We start from the raw sequence: 22,117 nt of genomic DNA, 5'->3' as shown, positions 1-22,117 counted from the left end.
TCACTATTTGCTAAGAATGCGAGTGAGAAATCAGCTGGTAAATCGGACAATTTCGCTCTCGACTTTTCTTCCTGCGACGCCATTTTTGTCCAATGTTTGTCTGAGGTTAGCAACAGTGGGGTGACGTGACTTCAGGGGGCGTGGTTAAGTGCCCTGTACGGATGGGTCAAGATAGAGTGTCCAATTATTCTTGTTTGTTTTTGGAATGTGGGAGGAAACTTGAGTGCCCAGAGGAAACCCACACAGGCACAGGGAGAACATGCAAGCTCCACACAGGCAGGTTCGGGATTGAACCCGGGACCTCAGAACTGTGAGGCCAACGCTTTACCAACTGATCCACCGTGCCGGCACAACATTTGTCCAAATATGTAAAGTACTACTTAAAAGATTTTGTGGATACCTCTAGAACCTTTTACAAACCACATGTGCCATTTCAAAGTGTTTATATAGTAGCTATACAGAAGTTAAATCGATAAATATGATTCAGAACGAGCTTTCTTCTCTTCCTGGTTTTGTGACATCACAGAGTCAAACAACCTGTTCATTTGCCGTTGTGTGCTATTGTTCCATGCTGTTGTAGTTCCCATCCTTGTATAGTTGTTGTCATAAAAGTTAGCGATGTCACGATTTATTGACGGTTTATTGGACAAATCGTTCAGTCGGTGGCAAGAGTTTTTTTTGGGGGGGTGGGGGGGGCTTCCTCGTGAAAAAGTAATACATCTAGTCGACCAGATGGATGAAACGTTGTCAGCTATGAGTCCCGAGCAATCATTCCAAAGTCTGTGCTGATTAGTTTGAACCGACATGCTTGTAGAGGGCATTGGATAACTCTAACCCTATGACAATTTAAAATTTTGGTCCAGATTTCTACAAGAATCATGGAAATTGACACTAGGGATTGCAAACGGTTACAATTAATCGGTTATAACCGGTTTTCGATTGTTTAAAACCGAAACCGTAATCGGACTTTCGAAATCAGTTAAAATTTCCAATAATTTCTTCCGGTTCCGGTATTCCACATTGCGCTATTTTTTCAATATCATTTCCACTTTTTTCAAGAATGTTAACATTAAAACATTTTTACAAAAATAAAATAACAAAAATTTAACTTACACGAGTGCATTGTTGAAAGCCGCATTCAACAAGCTTGTTCGTCAATATTGTATACAAACTACCCCATTACCGCGGAGTAAATTAACGAACGATGGTGTATCGGCGGGAGAAAAGGAGCCGGAGGCGGAGTGTCAGACACAGGAACAAAACTCGTTTTATTGGCAGACATCAAAACACTACTCGCATAACGGCGGGAACACTGTGAAATCGTCACTCCGGAAGAGCAACAACAAAAACAGTCCGTGCGGAACCCCGCACCCCAACTCGAGGTCCCGCGGGTGAATTACGTAAACACCACAATGCTACCGATTTTAAAACCGGTTAATCGTTTTTTTGCTACAGGTGTTCGGTTAAAACCGATTATGAAAGTAAGCGTTTTTTTGCGATGCCTAATTGACACTCTAGATTTCGCTTTGCGGGCCACATAAAGCCATGCGGCGGGCCATATCTGGCCCCCGGGCCTTGAGTTGGACACCTGTGAACTAAACTACAGTTGACACTTATCTGGAAGTGACATACATATATGTATTACATAATGCAAATTGGAATTTGAACCGGCCCCATATTTGTCCTTTGACCTTTAACCTTTGCCAGATTCTTTGCATGTTTACAATCACCAGCAAAATGGGGGCAGCCCGGATTTCGACGGCAGACTTTGGATAAGGTACGTAACGTGACGTTGAAGTCCACGTTCACAAATCCTGGGGGGGGGACGCTACTTTGCTATCAACGTGACTGTGAAAGTAGTTTAGAAATAGTGATTACGGAGAAATGTAGTTAAAACCTGTGGTGTAGCTAGTCGCTGTGTTTCACATTTTACCTGCCGAACAACGCACAAGGACCCTTGCTCTTGTTTTATTATTATTATTTTTTAATCCATTCACAAATAAATGATTGCAATGTGTTCTTTTTTTGGCAGGGGTTGGGGGCAATTTACAAATACTGAATACTTCACACTTTTTTTTTTTTTAAGATGACTTTGTGCTCTCTCTGAAGTTTATTAAACCTTGTATAGGTAATTAATTTTCATCCATCCATCCATCCATTTTCTTTGCCGCTTGGCCTCACGAGGGTCACGGGCAGTGCCGGAGCCTATCCCAGCTGTCAACGGGCAGGAGGCGGGGGACACCCTGAACTGGTTCCCAGCCAATTGACCCCTCCGTGGATATTGCGCAATCCGCGTCACTGACCAATCAGAGGCCAGACATCTGCATAGACCAAAGCCCGTTTTTGCTCCCGCCATTTTCTCAGACAACATTGCATGGTCCAGTATAGGTTTTGTTAGCGTTTTATCGCGTATTTGGGTTATTTAACAAAAAATATGGTTAAGAGGTGTAGTCACGAACTTTGTAAGAGTGACGACAGGTATCCTGAAAGGCTAGTTGGTGGAGTTCGATTCGTACCCTTTCCAAAACCGAAGACCCAGTACGAAAAATGCCTTCGATGGATCAAACTTTGTGGAAGACCGCATCATCAACTAAATCCATCTAATATCAACCGGAACACATATGTTTGCACGAAGGTATGCCCTATATTTGATTTTCAATAGATGTCTCGTATAAATGAATTCGAAGTTCTTCGCTAGCATAACACTGCGACGTGCGAACGATTGACACACTTATTCTTTGTTGAGCGATATTTAGCGATGATCGGACTGCACAAACTTATTGATTTCTTGCTGGCTCGCGGCCGAAGCTTTACCAGACTGTGTTTGCACGAAGATATGCCCTAAATTTGATTTTTAATCCACGTCTCGTATAAATGAATGAGACGTTCTGCGCTAGCATAACATTGCTACGTGTGAATGATTGAATGAAATCGGAAGCATGGCGTCTCTCTCAGTTAAGAATGTATTGTATTTAGAATCTATAATATATTGTTGATTTGAATGAAATCAGAAGCATAGAGTCTGTCGAAGTTCAGAATGTATTGTATTTGCCATTTTTACTGTTTGTCTTACGTGAGCGCACGTGGCGTGACGTAACTTCAGGAGGCGTGGTTAAGTGCCCTGTACGGGGGGGTCAATTGAAAAATATTGGCACAACAATAAAAGAATAGAGCGAAACTGTCCAATTTCCCGGCTGATTTCTCACTTGCATTCTTAGCTAACAGTGAAATATCGTTGAAAAGCAGACAGCAGGGCTTCAAGTATTTCAGCGAGCGGTATTTCAATGGTGAAAGGAGTGTTAATTAGTGATGCTTCCCATAACCGTCGAATACCCGAATGTATTGTGCAAGCATGATTATATAAATTGTTTTTCACTCACCTGTTATATCTCACTTGTTTTTCTGGTCAAGACGTCTTGACCGTTTCACTCTCACTTATTTTATCTCGTTCACATGCATATCTCACTTGTTTTTCGCATACTGTCTTGTTCAAAGACGAAGATTGTTGTGGGATATCTTGACTGTTATGTTTCTCAGAGCCTGAAGGACACACTTAGGTATCAATAGTAAATTGGCTACAATTGTTGCGGCGCCAGGTGGGACGGGTAGGCCACCCGCCCTTTCTCTCTCAAGCAACTGAAAAGTATAATAGAGAGATGCAGAGTACAAACAGGTAGAGTCTGCTGCGGGTTTCGTACGGACGCCCAGCTGGTTGACAAAGCGGACCTCTACCTGGGTGACTGGCTCTCCACCTTCTCGGCGTAGGTAAGGGGCTCATATGATTGATTTCACGCAATGTCAACTGTGTTTTGAGAATTTGCATTTGGTCAAAATAAATATGCCAGTTATTGAGGCTAAATAGCATTTGGGAACGCTGGTCTTTTGTTGAGTGTCGTCTTTGTCTCCTGAGCGCCGACCAGCACCGATCCTTTCAATAAAACAAATGGTATTTACATGCATATCGACGGAGAAACCATTGATATTAGCGCGAGATCTTTCCGGAGTCAGAGGAAGACCGAGAAGCCACATAATATAATATATTATAACCCAAAGACGAATTCGTCATTGACAGTTTCCTATTTTCGTGTTACATATCACACTTGTGTGCAGAATCTGTATGTGTATCTGTACAGCCGTTTGTGAACAGCCGTATGAAGGAAAAGAAGGCGAGGCTTGATTTACGACTTGTTTCTCTCGTTTTCTTTGTGTAACGTCACGCGCTCCCCTCAATAATTATTCTTGAATTAGTGCCGAACCTACGTAAGTCCCGACCGAGTACGACAATCACTACTTTAGTGTCCTCAAACATCCTTCCTTCAGTCTTGGTGTCTTGGTGCACGTCGAAGGCTTTTAGGACTGCTAGTCCGGTTTAGCTTAGCTAATTAGCCGCGAACAATGGGACACGTTTGTGCAGTCAGATCATCGCAAAATATCGCTCAACACAGATCAAGTGTGACAATCATTCACACTTAGCTATGTTATGCAAGCGAATAACTGCTAATTCATTTATATGAGACATGTATTGAAAATCAAATATAGGGTTTACCTTCGTGCAAACATATCTGTTCCGGTTGATGGATTCAGTTGATCATGCAGTCTTCCACAAAGTTTGATCCATCGAAGACATTTTTCGTACTCGGTCTTCTGTTCCGGTTGATTTTAGATGGATTCAGTTGATGATGCGGTCTTCCACAAAGTTTGATCCATCGAAGACATTTTTCGTACTGGGTCTTCGGTTTTGGAAAGGGTACGAATTGAACTCCACCAACTAGCCTTTCAGGATACCTGTCGTCACGATTATCAAGTCCGTGACTACACCTCTTAACCATATCTATTGTTAAAGAACCCAAATACGTGATAAAACACTAACAAAAGCTATACTGGACCATGCAACGTTGTCTGAGGAAGGGGCGTGGTTTATGCAGATCTCTGGCCTCTGATTGGTCAGCGATGCGGATGACGCAATATCCACGGAGGGGTCAATTGCAGGGTACATGGAGATTAACAATAGCAACACTCACAATCACACCGAGGGGCAATTTAGCGTGTCCAATTAATTTTGCATGTTTTTGGGATGTGGGAGGTGCCGGACTACCTGGAGAAAACCCACTTAAGCACAGACAGAACATGCTCCACACAGGTGGGTCCGGAATTGAACCCGGACCTCAGAACTGTGAGGCCAATGCTTTATTAGCTGAGCCACCATTAATCTTGAAGAAAAATATTATTTCCTCAATGGTGAGATATTTAAAAAAAAAAAAACTTTGTGTATGTATAAATATATGTAGGAGCCTGCAGATGACCACAGATGTGGTTTATTGTTCTCAAATCTGTAGTGGAACTGTTGAAGGCACAGGTGTCCAACTCGAGGCCCGGGGGCTCGATCTGGCCCGCCACATGATTTTACATGGCCCGTGAAGGCAAATCATCTGTCAACTTCCATGATTCTTGTGAAAATCTACCAAAATTTCAAATTGTCATGTATCATAAGTGATAATGTTCCTATATTTAAACATTTTTGGTGTTATGATACAATACACGTAACATTTAATCAGGATACAAAAATGTGACTATTTTGTTAGTTACAGAAAACAAACATTTTTTTTATTCCAATTAGATTTATTTACAAATTGGGATAACGTCACAAGATTCAAATTTTAATGCAATTAAATTAATTGAATTTTAATTGTAACATCTGGATACTTTTCGGAAATTTCCTTATGATTACCGACAAAGAATATTTGGGTGACTTGCGACATAAAAAGCAGCATAAAATACACTTATTATTTTCATTTTTAAAAACGTTTTACCAATCATCTGTTCAATGAGGATGTATGTTCAAAAAATAAAATAATCCATTTTGCAGTTATCTGATGACTGAAAACAATATGGCTGCCGATTCACTCTTTTTTTTATTGCGAGGTTTTAAGTCATTATGATGCTTTTCTTACCCTCAGTTTGAAACAAAATAAAATGCTCAAATATCTTGACCAGAAAAGGCCCTTGAAAGATTAAAAAAACTGTAAATGTCACGTTTTCATGCTTCATTTGCATAAATACTACTTCATACAAAAGGTGCTCTGTCCCAAGTTTTTTTTTTTTTTTTCCCAACACTTCTACATGTAAACACTGTGAAATAAAAGTGATTTCAAATTTTATGTAACAAATCTAGCACTAGTATTGGTACTCAGTATCAGTGGATATTCAAGTTTAAAGAGCCATTGTCATGAAATGCATGATTTTTAGAATGTTATTAATGGAAAAAAAGGAAGCCGAAATGGACCCATCCGTTTTTTCACCACACAACATGATTTTGATGTAGATTGCTTTTTGTCACTCCCGCCATGAAAATTCTCTCAAGGGATTTGAAGCAGGAAGTGACGTACACGGCAGGACCGTCCTCAAATGGACTCGTTTGTTTCTATTAGTTTTACTTCCGGGAAGGTAGCTCGCTGTTCCTTCGTGTTCGCCAAAATGCCGGCTCGTTGCATTGCTGGACATTGCTTGAACCCTCGGGAGGGTGGATTTACCCTTCATAAGTTTGCAAGATACCCAGTTCGTAGTGAAAAATGGATTGCACGGGTGCAAAGGATGATAGCTTCGTGGGTTCCAAATAACAGGTAGGTGTGTTTACAGCTACTAAAAAAACAAAACAAAACAAAAAAAAACAATAGTTTTGGGGATTAAATCCTCTCAGAATGTAACAAAAGATCCACGTACGTAAGTTAGGGCTGCTAAATGTGTCGATGTCCCCGTAGCCGCCGCAGACAGCTTAGGCGACGCCTTGTCCGCGACGGACGGCCGAGTGGCTCATACATGCTGTCTGGGAGTCTGTTAGTTGAAAGTGATACGCATATTATCTAAATATGGCTTAAAACGATAGGGTAATATCGCCCCGGTCACTTCACTCGATTGTGAGATGTTCTCTTCTTCAAAACGAGCTTCCGTGTCCCGAAGTAGGTGGCACGGCGTGTTTTGAATGGCGAATGTCCCAGTGTGACGTAATGAACAGACGTTGTAGGCAATATGGCTACCACTTGAATGTCAAATGAGACTTCCGCAACTTTGCCCATGGATGACACGCTCTCCGCTCATATTTATTTTTTCGTATAGCCATTGATGTGAATAATGTTATATGTATTTTCCATTACAATATCTATTTTAGAACGTTTATAGGCATGACACTTGACCTTTAAGTACTTATATTGGTATCAATCTGGGATAGAACGTCAGTATTTAGCAGACAACAATGAATAAACAAAAAGATAATAGCTTCAGTGAATTCTAATTTCAACCAATAAGATTTCATTTCCAGCCATTTTGAATGTCTTACATTATATTTTTGGTTTTGTTCAAAAAAAAATTTATACAGCTAATACATCAATCAAATACCTCAGCTAAGAAAAAAGATGAACATTTTTCAACCAACTACTAAATGTTTCGGTTACTGATTGTTTACATTTGTTCTTGGGCACAAAAATGTGTCCACATTTTTAAAAAGTGGCATAAAATCCTTAATCCTTTTAACAATTCTTATAAACTATGGTTCAGTTTAATCATTTGACACGCCTCGATCGAATGACGTCTATTTTGATAAGGGCCTTTTGAACATCGTGGGGGGGGGGGGGAATACACAGGGAAGCAACAGTGTATTTGTGTCAACAAATGAGGGAAGATGGAGCCAACCTGCTGTGCGTGAATCAACTCGATGATGCTTCTTGCCAAGTAGCAGTACTTGAACTTGCGACTGGTTTTTCATGTTTTGGTGGCCAAAGTTCCTCCTCTGTCCTCCTCGCAAACATTTCCCCACCACGACGATCACAGCACTCGAACTCTGCTCGGTGATCACAAACGCGACTCTTTGTTCGCGGCTAGCCAGCTAAGCTAACCCTAACGTAAACTAGGACGCTGAACTCCAAGGTGCACCGGAGATTAGTTTTAACCCGGTACGATGATTCAGATCAATTATGTTTCCGTTCGACAAGGATTCAGCACGTTCGAAGTGTTTCGAACCGAGCGGAGCGGCTGGTTTTTTAAAAAAAAAAATGTCCGCTACGTACCGGCGGCGGAAACCGGAAAACCAATTACATTTGAAAACAAAATCGCATTAAAACATGTGAATCCACATGGATTAAAAAATATATATATGGCCGCAAATTACTGAACGCAATCGTAAATCGGAACGGTAATTAAATTAATCAAATAAAATTCACGTTAGAACATGTGAAACAACATGGATAAAAAATAATATATGGGCAGAAAGTACGGAACGTTAGCGGAAACCGGAAACCCAATTAAATTAATAAAGTAAATTTTTCATGAGAACATTGAACGACATGGATATAAAATATATATCTGGCCAGAAGGTACGTAACGGCAGCGGAAATCAGAAAGGTAACTAAATTAATACAATAAAATTCACGTTGGAACATGTGAAACAACATGGATTTAAAAAAAAATATGGCCGGAAAGTACGTAAGAGCAGCAGAGACTGCTCTAGCCGCCACAAGGCATACATACCTGGCAGGGGCGGTACCATGATCATGAAGGTGGTTCACCCAGGGCGAGGCTCATCCATTGTACTCCGGTTGTGCTGACCGCTGCGAATTGACCCCTCCGTACAGGGCACTTAACCACGCCTCCTGAAGTGACGTCACGCCACGTGCGCTGACGTAAGACAAACAGTAAAAATGGCAAATACAATCCAATACATTCTGAACTGAGACAGACTCCATGCTTCTGATTTCATTCAAATCAACGATATATTATAGATTCTAAATACAATACATTCTTAACTGAGAGAGACGCCATGCTTCTGATTTCATTCAATCATTCACACGTAGCAATGTTATGCTAGCGCAGAACGTCTCATTCATCTATACGAGACGTGTATTAAAAATCAAATTTAGGGCATATCTTCGTGCAAACACAGTCTGGTTAAGCTTCGGCCACGAGGCAGCAAGAAAGCGACACGTTTGTGCAGTCCGATCATCGCTAAATATCGCTCAACAAAGAATAAGTGTGTGGTTTTCAATACATGTCTCGTATAAATGAATTCGAAGTTCTTCGCTAGCATAACACTGCTGCGTGTGAACGATTGCCACACTTATTCTTTTTTGAGCGATATTTAGCGATGATCGGACTGCACAAACGTATTGATTTCTTGCTGGCTCGCGGCCGAAGCTTAACCAGAGTGTGTTTGCACGAAGATATGCCCTAAATTTGATTTTTAATACACGTCTCGTATAAATGAATGAGACGTTCTTCGCTAGCATAACATTGCTACATGTGAATGACTGAATGAAATCAGAAGCATGGCGTCTCTCTCAGTTAAGAATGTATTGTGTTGAGAATCTATAATATATCGTTGATTTGAATGAAATCCGTGCTATACTGGACCATTCAATGTTGTCAGAGAAAATGGCGGGAGCAAAAACGGGCTTTGGTCTATGCAGATCTCTGGCCTCTGATTGGTCAGTGACGCGGATTGCGCAATATCCACGGAGGGGTCAATTGAAATTTACGTTAGATCATGGGAATAAACATAGATTTAAAAAAACTGTCCAAAAGGTACGTAACGGCCGTGAAAACCGGAAAAAAAAACAATTCAATTCATAAAATTCATGTTAAAACATGTGAATCCACATCGATAAAAAATATATAAATGGCCGGAAAGTTAATTAAATTATTGAAACAAAATTCACTTTGGAATATGTGAAACAACATAGATATATATATATATATATATATGTAGCTCAGTGGTTAGAGCACTGGTTTGGTAAACCAGGGGTTGTGGGTTCGTATCCCACTGGGGGCCTCCACTCCCTGAGAAGGGTTGCATCAGGAAGGGCATCCGGTGTAAAAATTGTGCCAAACATATATATGTGTTCATCTGAGATGATACGCTGTGGTGACCCCAAAAGGGACAAGCCGAAAGGAAAACAACAACATATATATATCTTCTTTTCCTTTCGGCTTGTCCCGTTAGGGGTCGCCACAGCGTGTCATCTTTTGCCATCTTAGCCTATCTCCTGCATCTTCCTCTCTAACCCCAACTGCCCTCATGTCTTCCCTCACCACATCCATAAACCTTTTCTTTGGTCTTCCTCTCGCTCTCTTCCCTGGCAGCTCCATCCTCAGCACCCTTCCACCAATAAAATCACTCTCCTGCCTTTGGACATGTCCAAACCACCAAAGTCTGCTCTCTCCAAACTTGTCTCCAAAACATCCAACTTTGGCTGTCCCTCTAATGAGCTCATTTCTAATCCTATCCAATCTGGTCACTCCGAGCGAGAACCTCAACATCTTCATTTCTGCCACCTCCAGTTCAGCTTCCTGTTGTTTCTTCAGTGCCACCGTCTCTAATCCGTACATCATGGCCGGTCTCACCACTGTTTTGTAAACTTTGCCCTTCATCCTAGCAGACACTCTTCTGTCACATAACACACCAGACACCTTTCGCCAGCTGTTCCAACCTGCTTGGACCCGTTTCTTCACTTCCTGACCACACTCTCCATTGCTCTGTATTGTTGACCCCAAGTATTTGAAGTCGTCCACCCTCGCTATCTCTTCTCCCTGTAGCCTCACTCTTCCCCCTCCACTTTTCTCATTCACGCACATATATTCTGTTTTACTTCTGCTAATCTTCATTCCTCTCCTTTCCAGTGCATGTCTCCATCTTTCCAATTGTTCCTCTGCATGCTCCCTGCTTTCACTGCATATGACAATATCATCTGCGAACATCATGGTCCAAGGGGATTCCAGTCTAACCTCATCTGTCAGCCTATCCATTACCACTGCAAACAGGAAGGGGCTCAGAGCTGATCCCTGATGCAGTCCCACCTCCACCTTAAATTCTTCTGTTACACCTAAGGCACACCTCACCATTGTTCTGCTGCCATCATACACACACACACACACACACACACACACACACACACACACACATATATATATATATATATATATATGGCCGGAAGATACATAAGAGCAGCGGAAAACTGGAAGAGCAATTAAATTAATAAAATTACATTTACATTTAGAACATGGGAATCGACACGGATTAAAAAAAAGCAAACTACGGATGTGTATATGAGCGGAAATACGTAACAACAGCGGAAATCGGAAAGGTAATTACGTTAATAAAATAATATTCACGTTAGAACATGTGAAACAACGTGGATTAAAAAAAAAATCCATGGCCGGAAGGTACGTAACGGCAGTGGAAACAGGAAAGGCAATTAAATTAATAAAATGAAATTTACGTTCGAACATTGGAATTGACACGGATAAAAAAAATGACCGGAAGGTAGGTAACGGGAGCGGAAACCGGACAGGCATTTAAATTAATACAATAAAATGCACTTTGAAATATGTTAATGGAGATGGATTTTTTTTCTTAATGGCTGTAAGGTACGTAATTGCAGAGGAAACCGGAAAGGCAATTAAATTAATAATGTAAAATTAACTTACAATGTGTGAATCGACATGGATTGAAAAAATGGAAGAAAAAGGAAAGAGGAGGTGGAGGAGATGGAAGTGAAGCCTCGCTCCGCGGCAGTATCACGTGACCACTTCAGGAAGTGGTGCAGAATTTGGTGCCATGTGTGACGTTGACACCTTGGACGATTAAGTTTGGTGTGTGTGTGTGTCAGGGACAAGAATTTGGATTTTGTTGCTAATGTGTTGACGTTATTAGGGGAAGGTTTTTTTTTTTTAAATCAACAAAAGCAAATATTTCAAGAGAAAAGTTGTTTAAATCATTGGTTGAATGAGTTAATGCTTCCGTTTTCTGCAAATCTTTGAAACATTATATAAAAGAATAATAATATGAAAGCCCATAATCAAGTTAGTTCGGAGATCGTTTGGTGATTGGAAGGAATGAGGATGGATTCTGTGAATGTAATACATAATCATTTTAATAATAAGTTACAGCAAGAGACACTCCAAACTCACCATTTCTTAAATAGAATGGAACAAACTGTTATGAACCAATGGAATTAATTTTTATAGTAGAACTTAGGCTGTTGTTCATGCTTGGTAACACAAAAATGCTTGTAATAACCCAATGCTAAGATGTATGATATGTGAGAATTTGATATTTTTGTACAGATTTTTCACAAGGATCAAGGAAGTTGATTTGCCTTTGCGGGCCACATAAAATCACTGGCCCTGAGGCCTCGAGTTTGACACCGGTGAGCTCAACTCTGGTCGAAAACTTCCTGGAACTTACGTGGACGTATTACATAACGTAAACAATTCAAACGTGTATTTCAACTGACCACATAACACCTTTTGTCATCGAACCTTTAAGATAGTTCTACGCCTTTCCTAGGTAGTCCAGCTGTGTTTGATGACACTGATTGGACTAGATTAAGAACGACACACACCTGTCTATTCTATTCTGTCTGTATTAATGAAAACAAAGGCAGCCAGAATGGATCCATCCATTTTTTCACCACAAAACACGATTTTGACGTATACGGCTTTTTGTAACTCCCGCCATGAAAATCCTCTCGAGGGATTTGTTTTTGAGAACAAGCAGGAAGTGACGTTACCAACAGTACTGCACTCAGGCGGGCTCGTTTGTTTATACGAGTTTCACCTGCTGGAAGTTAGCTCGGTCGCTCCTTCGTGTTAGCCAAAATGCCGGCTCGTTGCATTGCTGGACATTGCTTGAACACTCGGGAGGAAGGATTTAGCCTTCATAAGTTCATAAGAGACCCGGTTCATCATAAAAAACGGATTGCACGAGTGCAGAGGACGAGAGCTTTGTGGGTTCCAAATGACAGGTAGGTGTGTATACAGCTACTTAAAACAAACAAAAAAAAAAAAAAACAATAGTTGTGGGGGCATAATATCCTCTCTGAATGTAAAAGATCCGCGTACGTAAATCAGGGGTGCTAAATGTGTCGATGTACCCGTCGGTGCCGTGGACGGCTTCGGCGGCCCCTCGTCCACCGAGCACATACTGTCTGGGAGTCTGTTGTTAGTTAGTTGATCCGCATATTATCTAAATTTGTGTCAATGATAGAATATTGCCCCGGTCACTTTTTTTTTTTTTTTTATATAACCCATAATCCCTTACGTCAGAAATATCTTAAAGCAACAGACTATCTCTATCTATCGCTCTATCTATCTGGTCTGAGGACCGAGCTAGCTATGATCTATTGAACAAAGCTAGCTAGATAGCTTTTATCGAACACGGCTAACTAGTTATTATCCATCTAGCTAGTTATCTATCTATATATAGAATTAGTCGCCAAAGGACTTGAGCTACCTATCTAGCTAGCTATTATCGATCGAGAATAGCTTTTATCTAACACGGCTACCTAGTTGCTAATTATCTAGCATAGCTAGCTAGTTATCTTTCTAACAGCTAGCTTGCGACATTAGTTATCTATCTAGGTAGCTAGCTATTCTTTTTGTTTTGGATTTTAGAATTTAATTTTTCAAAATATCTGTAAATAATTATAAACCCAAATATAAATATTTTTACATGTTCACATAATATATAATGCACAAATATTCTAATATCTAGTGTATATAGTGTATGTAACACATACAGTCCTCTCATGAGACTTTAACCTTCTGTCGAAGCCAAAATAATTTTGCCAATCGTTATGTTATTTCTACAGGTTGAAGTGGGCATAAATTTTGCAGTTTTATTTTATTAAGGTACGTCATCAGCCTTTCCTCAAGTGCAAGTGTGCCCACATTGCAGCCGTTTCCGGCGAACGGACGGCGTCCAAGCAAAGAATGAATCTTTTCAGAAACGTGATTCGATTACGTTCGTTCTCGAAAACTAATCGTTCGTGAAAGAAACAACACTTGGCCACACTAGCTTCACAAAATCTTCCTGAATCAGGACCGAGCCGGATAAACTCTCGAGGCAACGCGTCGATCAACACGACGTTCAACGAAGAAAAACTAACAAATTGCTGAAATAATCGTGTCCGGTTGAAGTCGTTCGGTGCACGTAGAAGCTTTTCGGCATACTTTAGCTCGGGTTAGCTTAGCTTGCTAGCCGCCAACAAAAAACACGCGTTTGCAACGAACCACGTCGCTTAGCAGAGCTTTAGCGTGAACGCAACTCTGATCGTCTTGCGGAAAATGTGTGCAAGAAGGACGGCGGAGTACGAGGAAGAACTTTGGAGACCAAAAATGAAGAACGAGCCGCACGCTGTTTGCGAAGAGCCTCGAGTTGAGTTCCCCACAGCAGGTTTGTTCACGTTTCTCTCCCTTGTTTAATAAAAACATTTCTAAATTGTCCTAACATTTATCTGCTGATTTTTACAGTTTCTGTCGTCGAAGAGTAACGGTAGTTTTACTCTGTTACAGTGATCTCAATGTCGCTCGCTAATTTTATTTATCAATATTTTTGCTCATTTATCGTTTTCTGCCCAAGATTACGCATCGGGCGCATTTTGCTCCAATCTAAATTAAGTGCTAGCGACGTTTAAGGCTAGTTAACCAATCATACGAAGCAAGCAAGTCATGTGACCTCCCACATTGTCTTCCATTGGGCTTCTCGGAAATCGGAATTCAGACTAGATAAACCTGCCCCTCTGATTATCGTCCCAACCTGGCGGGCATATTGGGAAGGTGTCGTTACCGTGAAGGCGATAGCACGGTACTCTTATTTACATTTCGACGAACAAAAATAATAGCTGTATTTTTAAACTTGAAAATATTTGCAGTTGTTTTGACTGCGTGTGTTACCTACCTCAGACCGAGGGGAATCTGAGTCTCCACAAGCGTTGTGATGCGTGGAGTTTTTACTGCGCATGCGTGGACAGAGGCTCTACTTTCCAGGAAGCGGGGCAGGATTGCCATCTACTGACTACTTGGCCAAATAACTAAAATATCAACGAAAAGTGTCAGTCACTGTCAGAAAGTAGTCCTCATCATTAAAAGTTGTGAGGTCCCGGGTTCAATCCCGGACCCACTTGTGTGGAGTTTGCATTTTCTCCCCGTGCCTATGTGGGTTTCCTCCCACATCCCAAAAACATTAATTGGACACTCAAAATTGCCCCTAGGTGTGATTGTGAGTGCGGCTGTTTCTCGATGTGCCCTGGGATTGGCTGGTAACCAGTTCAGGGCGGGAGTAACTATGCCATCTGATTTATAATTTTGCAAACTACCACTTCTGAGGGAGCGTGGAAAAATGCAGGGTTCTGCGTCACTGGTGGTCCGGAGAGAGTCCTTGGTCAGTAAACAGGGGTTGATTGTGGGCAGGGCAGCCCCTTAGTAGGCGCTAGGACCAGCCCGCTAGCGGTAGGCTCCGGATCCATGGAAATCTCCTACTCGGGGAAAGTCCATGTCGGTAGGAACGCAGGTCCGTGAGACCTAATGGTGCAGCGGGGGGGGTGGACCTCACCTAGTAAATCAAACGGAATACCCCCAGTGGAGACCGGATTATCGACTACTGACGACTCGGCAATGAGGGTAGAGTCTCAGGTAGTTGTGCTGGATCGACAACCTGAACAAGTCATAGAAGCCGCAAACACGTCTTCGGATCCAGTACTCGAGGCTCCCTGGAAGGGTGTGTGGCGTCCACCTCCGCAGAAGTCAGGATTCTTTTACCCGGACTGCCTGCTGTGTGGCGTGCGCGGGTATGGGGTATTCACATGCTTGGAAAACATTTTGGAATATGTTAAGTATAGCGCGGTTTTTTTTTTGTTTGTTTTTTGCGCTTTTAGCTGTCAAAACTGTGCATTCGCTCGCAAACAAGTAACTTTTCACCGGTAAGTGTGTTTCATCTTAACGTTCATAATGAATAATTGTATATTTGTCGCATCGTTTGCCATAACAATGCCTGTATATTTACTATACATTTTGCCCTGACTGGAAGTCCAAGGCTGTTGACAATGACGGAACCAATGATGGATGCAGAGTGCGTAGACCAGTTTTCATTCTTCGTCATTGGTGTACCCCTTTTTAAGAACAGAGTGGGTTGGTGCAAGGTAAACTAGGAAGAAGACTGTGGCCGTGCAGCAGGTCGTTGTTCCAGAAAGTTATGTCTGCTGCCAAAATCCATCCTTTTTTTTTTTTTTTCTTTTTTGCTGCTTATCCTCACAAGGGTTGCGGGGAGGGCTACAGCCTATGCCAGCTTTCAACGGGCAGGAGACTGGGTACACCCTGAACTGGTTGCTAGCCAATCACAGGGCACATAGACAGACAACAGTCGCACTCACGATCACACACAGGGGGAATTTAGAGTGTCCAATTAATGTCGTGTGTTTTTGGGACGTGGGAGGAAACCGGAGTGCTCGGAGAAAACCCACACAAGCACGGGGAGAGCACACAAACTCCACACAGGCGGGTCCGGGATTGAACCCGGGTCCTCCGAACTGTGAGGCCAACACTTTTCCAGCTGACCCACCGTGCTGCCCTGCTGCTAAAATGTCTTTTTTTTTGGGGGGGGGGGGGGCCCACACCCTCACACGATCGACCAAAACTGAGACATTGAGGTTTTCTGTGGACACTCTGGTTTCCTCCCATATCCCAAAAACATGCAACATTAATTGGACACTCTAAATTGCCCCTAGGTGTGATTGTGAGTGCGGCCGTTTGTCTCGATGTGCCCTGCGATTGGCTGGCAACCGTTTCAGGGTGTACCCTGCCTCCTCTCCGATGACAACTAGGATAGCCACGAGTCTCGTGAGGATAAGCGGCAGAGAAAATGCATGGATGGACTTTCCTACCTACCTACCTACCTACTTACTTACTTACCTACCTACCGACCAAACGTTAGCTCCATTTGAATGAGGGCTGCTAAATGTGTCCAGTGATGAACCAAAAATAGTCCAAAATGATGACACTTTCTCTTTGTTCCTAGAATCTCTGTTGTACTCAACATCTCCTCAATGGGATCTCTGGACCCAGGACTGAGGTTGCAAAGAAATTAGATTTTTGTTTCATGTTTTGTCTTTTTTTTTTTTTTTTTTTGTCTTGCAGATATCAGTGAAGATTTTCGTTCTGAACAGCTAAACCCAGAGTCGCTTTACATTAAACAGGAAGCAGAGGTGGAGCCAGCCCACATCAAAGTGGAGGCGGAGTCCCGATGCATTAAAGAGGAAGAGCAGGAGGGAAAAATCACGGTTCAGTTGATTGGCGTTCCTTTGAAGAGTGATTATGAAAATCAAAGGACGGAGAGCAGAGGGGCGGAGCCTCCACGAAGCTGCTCAAGTCAACACGTGACAAAAGAAGGCAATAGAGAGGATTCTGGGGGATTAGAACCAGAAGGCCTGTTAGCTCCACTGTCAGATAGTGAAGACATGACGTTACACTCGACTCACACTGATGAAAATGATGATAAACAGTCTGGAGGTGATAGTGCATGTCACACTAACGACAACCTAAAAAAATGTTCCCAGTGTGGGAAAATGTTTTCTCATAAATCATATTTGAAACAACACATGAGGACCCACACTGGAGAGAAACCTTTTGCCTGCTCAGTTTGCGGTCAAAGATTCTCTTGGAAGGAATGCTTAAAAATACATACAAGAACACACACTGGTGAGAAACCTTTTGCTTGTTCAGTTTGTGGTCAACGATTTGCTCAAAGAAGTCAATTGACAATACACACAAGAACGCACACTGGGGAGAAACCTTTTGTCTGCTCAGTTTGTGGGCAAAGGTTTGCATATAGAAGTCATTTGACAACACACACAAGGAAACACACTGGACAGAAACCTTTTGTCTGCTCAGTTTGTGGTCAAAGATTCACCGAGAAGGGAACCTTAAATAATCACACGAGAACACACACAAGTGAAAAACCGTTTTCTTGCTCAGTTTGCGGCCAAAGATTCTCTTGGAGGAGCTCCTTAAAAGTACACACAAGGACGCACACTGGTGAGAAACCTTTTGCCTGTTTAGTTTGCGGTCAACGATTTGCTCAAAAAAATATTTTGACAACACATACGAGGACGCACACAAGTGAAAAACCTTTTTCTTGCTCATTTTGCGGTCAAAGATTCGCTTGGAGGAGCTCCTTAAAAATACACACAAGGACACACGCGGGTGAGAAACCTTTTGCCTGTTTAGTTTGTGGTCAACGATTTTCTCAAAAACATATTTTGGCAACTCATAGAGGGACACACACAGGTGAGAGACCTGTGTGTGGTCAACGATTCGCTCAAAATAGTCAATTGACAATACACAAAACCACACGCACTGGAGAGAAACCCTTTGCATGTTCAGTTTGTGACCAAAGATTTGCTCATAGATTTCATTTGACAACACACACAATAACTCACACTGGTGAGAAACCTTTTGCTTCCTTATTTTGTGGTCAAAAATCAGCTCAAACAAAAAATCTTACAGCACACTCAAGAACACACACTGGTGAGAAACCTTTTTCCTGCACCTAAGCATTTGTAGCATCTGTGAATCCAAAATGCTGTCCAGTTCCGATCAATTCACTGCTCTGCGAATTAACTGACGTCTTAAAATCTACGATCTGTGTATGTTCCTAAAGGCTTCCTGTGAACAAGTGTTGAAAATTTGCTCTCACACGCGCAAGAATACATCTGATTTGTTCAATGTTTTTGCGATATGTGTATCAAACAACCTGATGATTGATTGAAATTGTAGTAAAATGGAAAATACATGATCCAGATTCAATTGCTGTATATTTTGCAATGTATTATGTAACTATATCACACTGTACAATTTCTCTTCTCTGTATTTTATCTGCTGAATGCGACTCTGGTACTTGACACATTTGTAGCTAGATACTGTGTTTGCCAATAAAGTTCTCTTTGATCAACAAGCTTGACCGTCAGTGTCTACAGTACAGCCATTTTTGGAGCTGCTTATTCTCACAAGGGTGGGGGAAGTTCTGGAGCCAACACAGGTGTTATCAGGCAGGAGGCGGGGTACACCCTGAACTGGTTGCCAGCCAATCGCAGGGCATATAGAGACAGACAACAGTCGCACTCACAATCACACCTTGGGGCAATTTCGAGTGTCCAATTAATGTTGCGTGTTTTTGGGATGTGGGAGGAAACCCACGCAGGCACGGGGAGAGCATGCAAACTCCACACAGGTTGGTCCAGGATTGAACCCGGGACCTCAGAACTGTGAGGCCAACACTTTTCCATGAAGACAAACGACAGTCGCGCTTACAATCACACCTAAGGGGAATTTATAGTGTCCAATCAATGTCAGATGTTTTTTGGGATGTGGGAGGAAACTGGAGGGCCCGGAGAAAACCCACACAGGTACAGGGGGAGACCATGCAAACTCCATAGAGGCAGGGAGCAGGGATTGAACCCGAGTACTCAGAAGTGTGAGCCCAATGCTGTACAGTTGATTGAGTGTTCTCGACCCCGCGGCGATCCCAGGTTTTTTGTTTCTGCGGCGATCCCACGTTTTTTATCTCGCCATGTTGGAGGACAAACACTGCCAAGACAGGTTCTGGATTTACATATGTGCTGCACTAGTTTTGCAAATATGCTTTCTTCTGTCGATAAGACCATGTATGATGCAAAACATGCAGTTATTGCTGGTGTAGAGCTTGCGCACCTCCGTCATAAAATCAACCAACTTTTGTTTACGTCGCCATATTGCCGGTCAAGCTAAGCATTGCTCAATGCTAAGTCGGTTGGAGATGACAGGGAAATATGTCTTGTAGCACGACGCCCAGAGTCTTGTCCGATTCCGTCAGACATTTAGAAGGTGAAAATAAACGACGGTACGTGGAAAAATGAGATAAACTCTGCATCGAGGACCCGTATTTAATGCTGAAGTCAATGTTTTCGCTGATAACAAATTCAACTGTTAATTCGCTTCTGCTTGTCTTGGACAACTGGATACACACATGGATGTGCTGAGTAAGTCGTCGAGATTTACACGGAAAAGTTTGAAAGGGAAGAAAAGTCTGGACGCATACGAATACTTTGTTGCTGGATCTGTTCTTATCAGGTATAAATCTCACATAGGAATGGTTTTGATGGCTTGTGAACGTGGAAGCGTGTTCAGCGACATGTTAACCTTTGCCGGAATCCATCGATCTTTTCACCCAGTATTCAATGCAAATGCCAATATTTAAATAAACGACCCCTGGTTTTACACAAACTTGCATTCATTAACTATGATTGGAAGAAAAAAAAAAAAGAGGACAGAGTCATCTCCACGGAACGTACACGGAAGCGATTGCGGCCACCCGTTAACCTCCATAAACCTCTGCGTTTTTTTTGAACACGCAATGTTCCCAAATGAGCCAACTTGGCATTCTAAATACTTTTTGGTCATTTGAGATTGAGAAGAATAATTCCTACCTGAAATGAAGCGATCGCTACACGGGCGTGTGCGTATTTTGGTCGGTTTAATAGCCAAAATCCATCGATATTTTCTGGTCTTTTCAGCCGGTATTCCATAAAATGATCTCTTTGAATATCTGCCTCGTCTGTTGTGACAACCAACAGCACAACAGATCTCGGGTATTGCAAATATTCTCCTCCGGTTCAATGTCGAGCAGCTCTGTTTGACCGGCAATATGGCGCCGTGAAAACGGTGACGTCACGTGCAGGAGCTCTATAGATCCTTACGAGGTCGACAAAAAGTAATTCGTAAAGGATCCTGATTTTTCTCGATGTGTGTTATGGAGACGTCGTAAACATCCGTGTATTTTCGCCCAACCCGGTTTACATACCAGAGAAGGTGAAAGCTTTCCAAGGTCGAGATGCACAGAACCTGTTTACGAGTAGATGGGTGCTGGGCTGTGATGCTTGTGTATCGACCAAATACTGCACATATTTCAGTCATTGCGGCAGAGGTACATTTGATCAAGTACTGGACGCAGTGATCTACGCTCTGAACGTGCACACAATGTATGCAGATATCAGGATTATTAAAGGCCAATGATTCTAATTTAGCACTAGATTTGTTTAAATGTTACAATCAAGGAAAAAAAAAACACCCATCCATCTATTTTCTTTTCCGCTTATCCTCACGAGGGTCACGGGGACTGCTGGAGCCTATCCCAGCTGTCGACGGGCAGGAGGTACACCCGCAACTGGTCGCCAGCCAATAGCAGGGCACATGGAGACAAACAGCCGTACTCACAATCACACCTTGGGACAATTTAGAGTGTATAATTAATGTTGCGTGTTTTTGGGATGTGGGAGGAAACCGGAGTGCCCGGAGAAAACCCACGCTGGCACGGGGAGAACATGCAAACTCCACACAGGTGGGTCCAGGATCGAACCCGACACCTCAGAACTGTGAGGCCAACGCTTTACAAGCTGCTCCACCGTGCTGCCCAAGACAAATATATTTAATAAATTACAGACATTTATGCACAGTTTTCCAGATAAGAGGCAAAAACGAGCTCCGTCCAAGCAGTTTATTTGTCACTCACTGTTAATATATATATATTTTTTTGGAAAACAAAGATGAAACGAAAAAAATTGTGTATATTCAAATACCAAAAGGTACAATCAATTGACATTGCGTTCAAACAAGCCTTGTTAATACAAAGTAGAGTAGTAACAGAGTAAAGTTGCACTCATATTTTAAATAATGTGGCTGTGTAGTAGAAAAATAAAAACTTTAGGAAATAATAATGTTAAAAAATACAGCTTGCTTGTTATATACAGCATAATTGCACTATACATATTAATATAATGGCCTTCATTTTAAACAAGTAATTTATGACGTGTAATGTCAAATGATGTAAACACCAAAGACATTAAAAAGAGACCAAAGGTTGCGTAGAGTAGCCAAATACTGTATTGTACCAAAGTAAGAGTACTGCTACTTGACAATAATGTCAGAAGTATAACGAAAAAGTAGCCCCCAAAAATGCTTGAGAGTAAAAATACTGAGTAAATAGCAGAAAACACTACGGAAATAAAATAAACAACAAAAAAAAAAGTATTTATAATTTACTACATGGTGTTTTCTCAAGCTATAAGTGAGCTGAATTATCAATTTTTGGGCTGGAAATGTCAAATACTACAATAAATGAAAGTTTTTTTTGTGATTAAATATAAGCATGATTAGCGTGTCGTCATGGTAACGTAAGTCTATTTTTAGTATGAAACAGAGAATTCCACCGACTTGCATGAATGGATTTCCGACCTTGTTTTGGCAGGTCTTGTTCTGATAG

General features: G+C 41.9%; 2 protein-coding genes across 5 annotated transcripts in view; one reads left to right on the top strand and one right to left on the bottom strand.

The window, feature by feature from the left end:
• The window catches only part of LOC133493897 (oocyte zinc finger protein XlCOF6.1-like), a 31,298-nt gene extending 23,302 nt beyond the window's left edge, over positions 1-7,996 (bottom strand). The window contains exon 1 of the mRNA XM_061807884.1: positions 7,687-7,996. Within this exon, the coding sequence (XP_061663868.1) occupies positions 7,687-7,759 (73 nt within the window). The 5' untranslated portion in view covers positions 7,760-7,996. The remainder of the gene's footprint in view (positions 1-7,686) is intronic.
• Positions 7,997-12,440: 4,444 nt separating this feature from the next.
• Positions 12,441-18,746, top strand: LOC133493889 (gastrula zinc finger protein XlCGF57.1-like). 4 transcript variants are annotated; one of them, XM_061807864.1, is made up of 3 exons: positions 12,441-12,791; positions 14,124-14,221; positions 16,960-18,745. In XM_061807864.1, the coding sequence occupies exons 1-3, from the start codon at positions 12,646-12,648 to the stop codon at positions 18,372-18,374; spliced, it is 1,659 nt and encodes a 552-aa protein (XP_061663848.1). In that variant the 5' UTR covers positions 12,441-12,645; the 3' UTR covers positions 18,375-18,745. The 4 variants fall into 4 exon arrangements, with proteins under 4 accessions (XP_061663848.1, XP_061663849.1, XP_061663850.1 ...); XM_061807865.1 differs by having other exon boundaries at positions 12,443-12,791; positions 14,127-14,221; positions 16,960-18,743; XM_061807867.1 differs by lacking the exons at positions 12,441-12,791; positions 14,124-14,221 and adding exons at positions 14,238-15,614; positions 16,841-16,894 and having other exon boundaries at positions 16,960-17,095.
• The last annotated feature ends 3,371 nt before the right edge of the window (positions 18,747-22,117 follow it).

This window comes from Syngnathoides biaculeatus, chromosome 20 (assembly GCF_019802595.1).
Source record: "Syngnathoides biaculeatus isolate LvHL_M chromosome 20, ASM1980259v1, whole genome shotgun sequence".
Taxonomy (NCBI): domain Eukaryota; kingdom Metazoa; phylum Chordata; class Actinopteri; order Syngnathiformes; family Syngnathidae; genus Syngnathoides; species Syngnathoides biaculeatus.
The sequence above is the reverse complement of the archived record's forward strand: the minus strand, read 5'-3'. Positions and strand labels throughout refer to the sequence as shown.

Bases quoted from the DNA above. Each gene is read 5' to 3' on its own strand.
- LOC133493889 (XM_061807864.1), top strand. From the start codon at position 12,646: ATGCCGGCTCGTTGCATTGCTGGACATTGCTTGAACACTCGGGAGGAA. The intron at 12,792-14,123 runs GTAGGTGTGTAT...AATGTGTGCAAG, and splicing joins TTGTGGGTTCCAAATGACAG to AAGGACGGCGGAGTACGAGG. The intron at 14,222-16,959 runs GTTTGTTCACGT...TTTGTCTTGCAG, and splicing joins AGTTGAGTTCCCCACAGCAG to ATATCAGTGAAGATTTTCGT.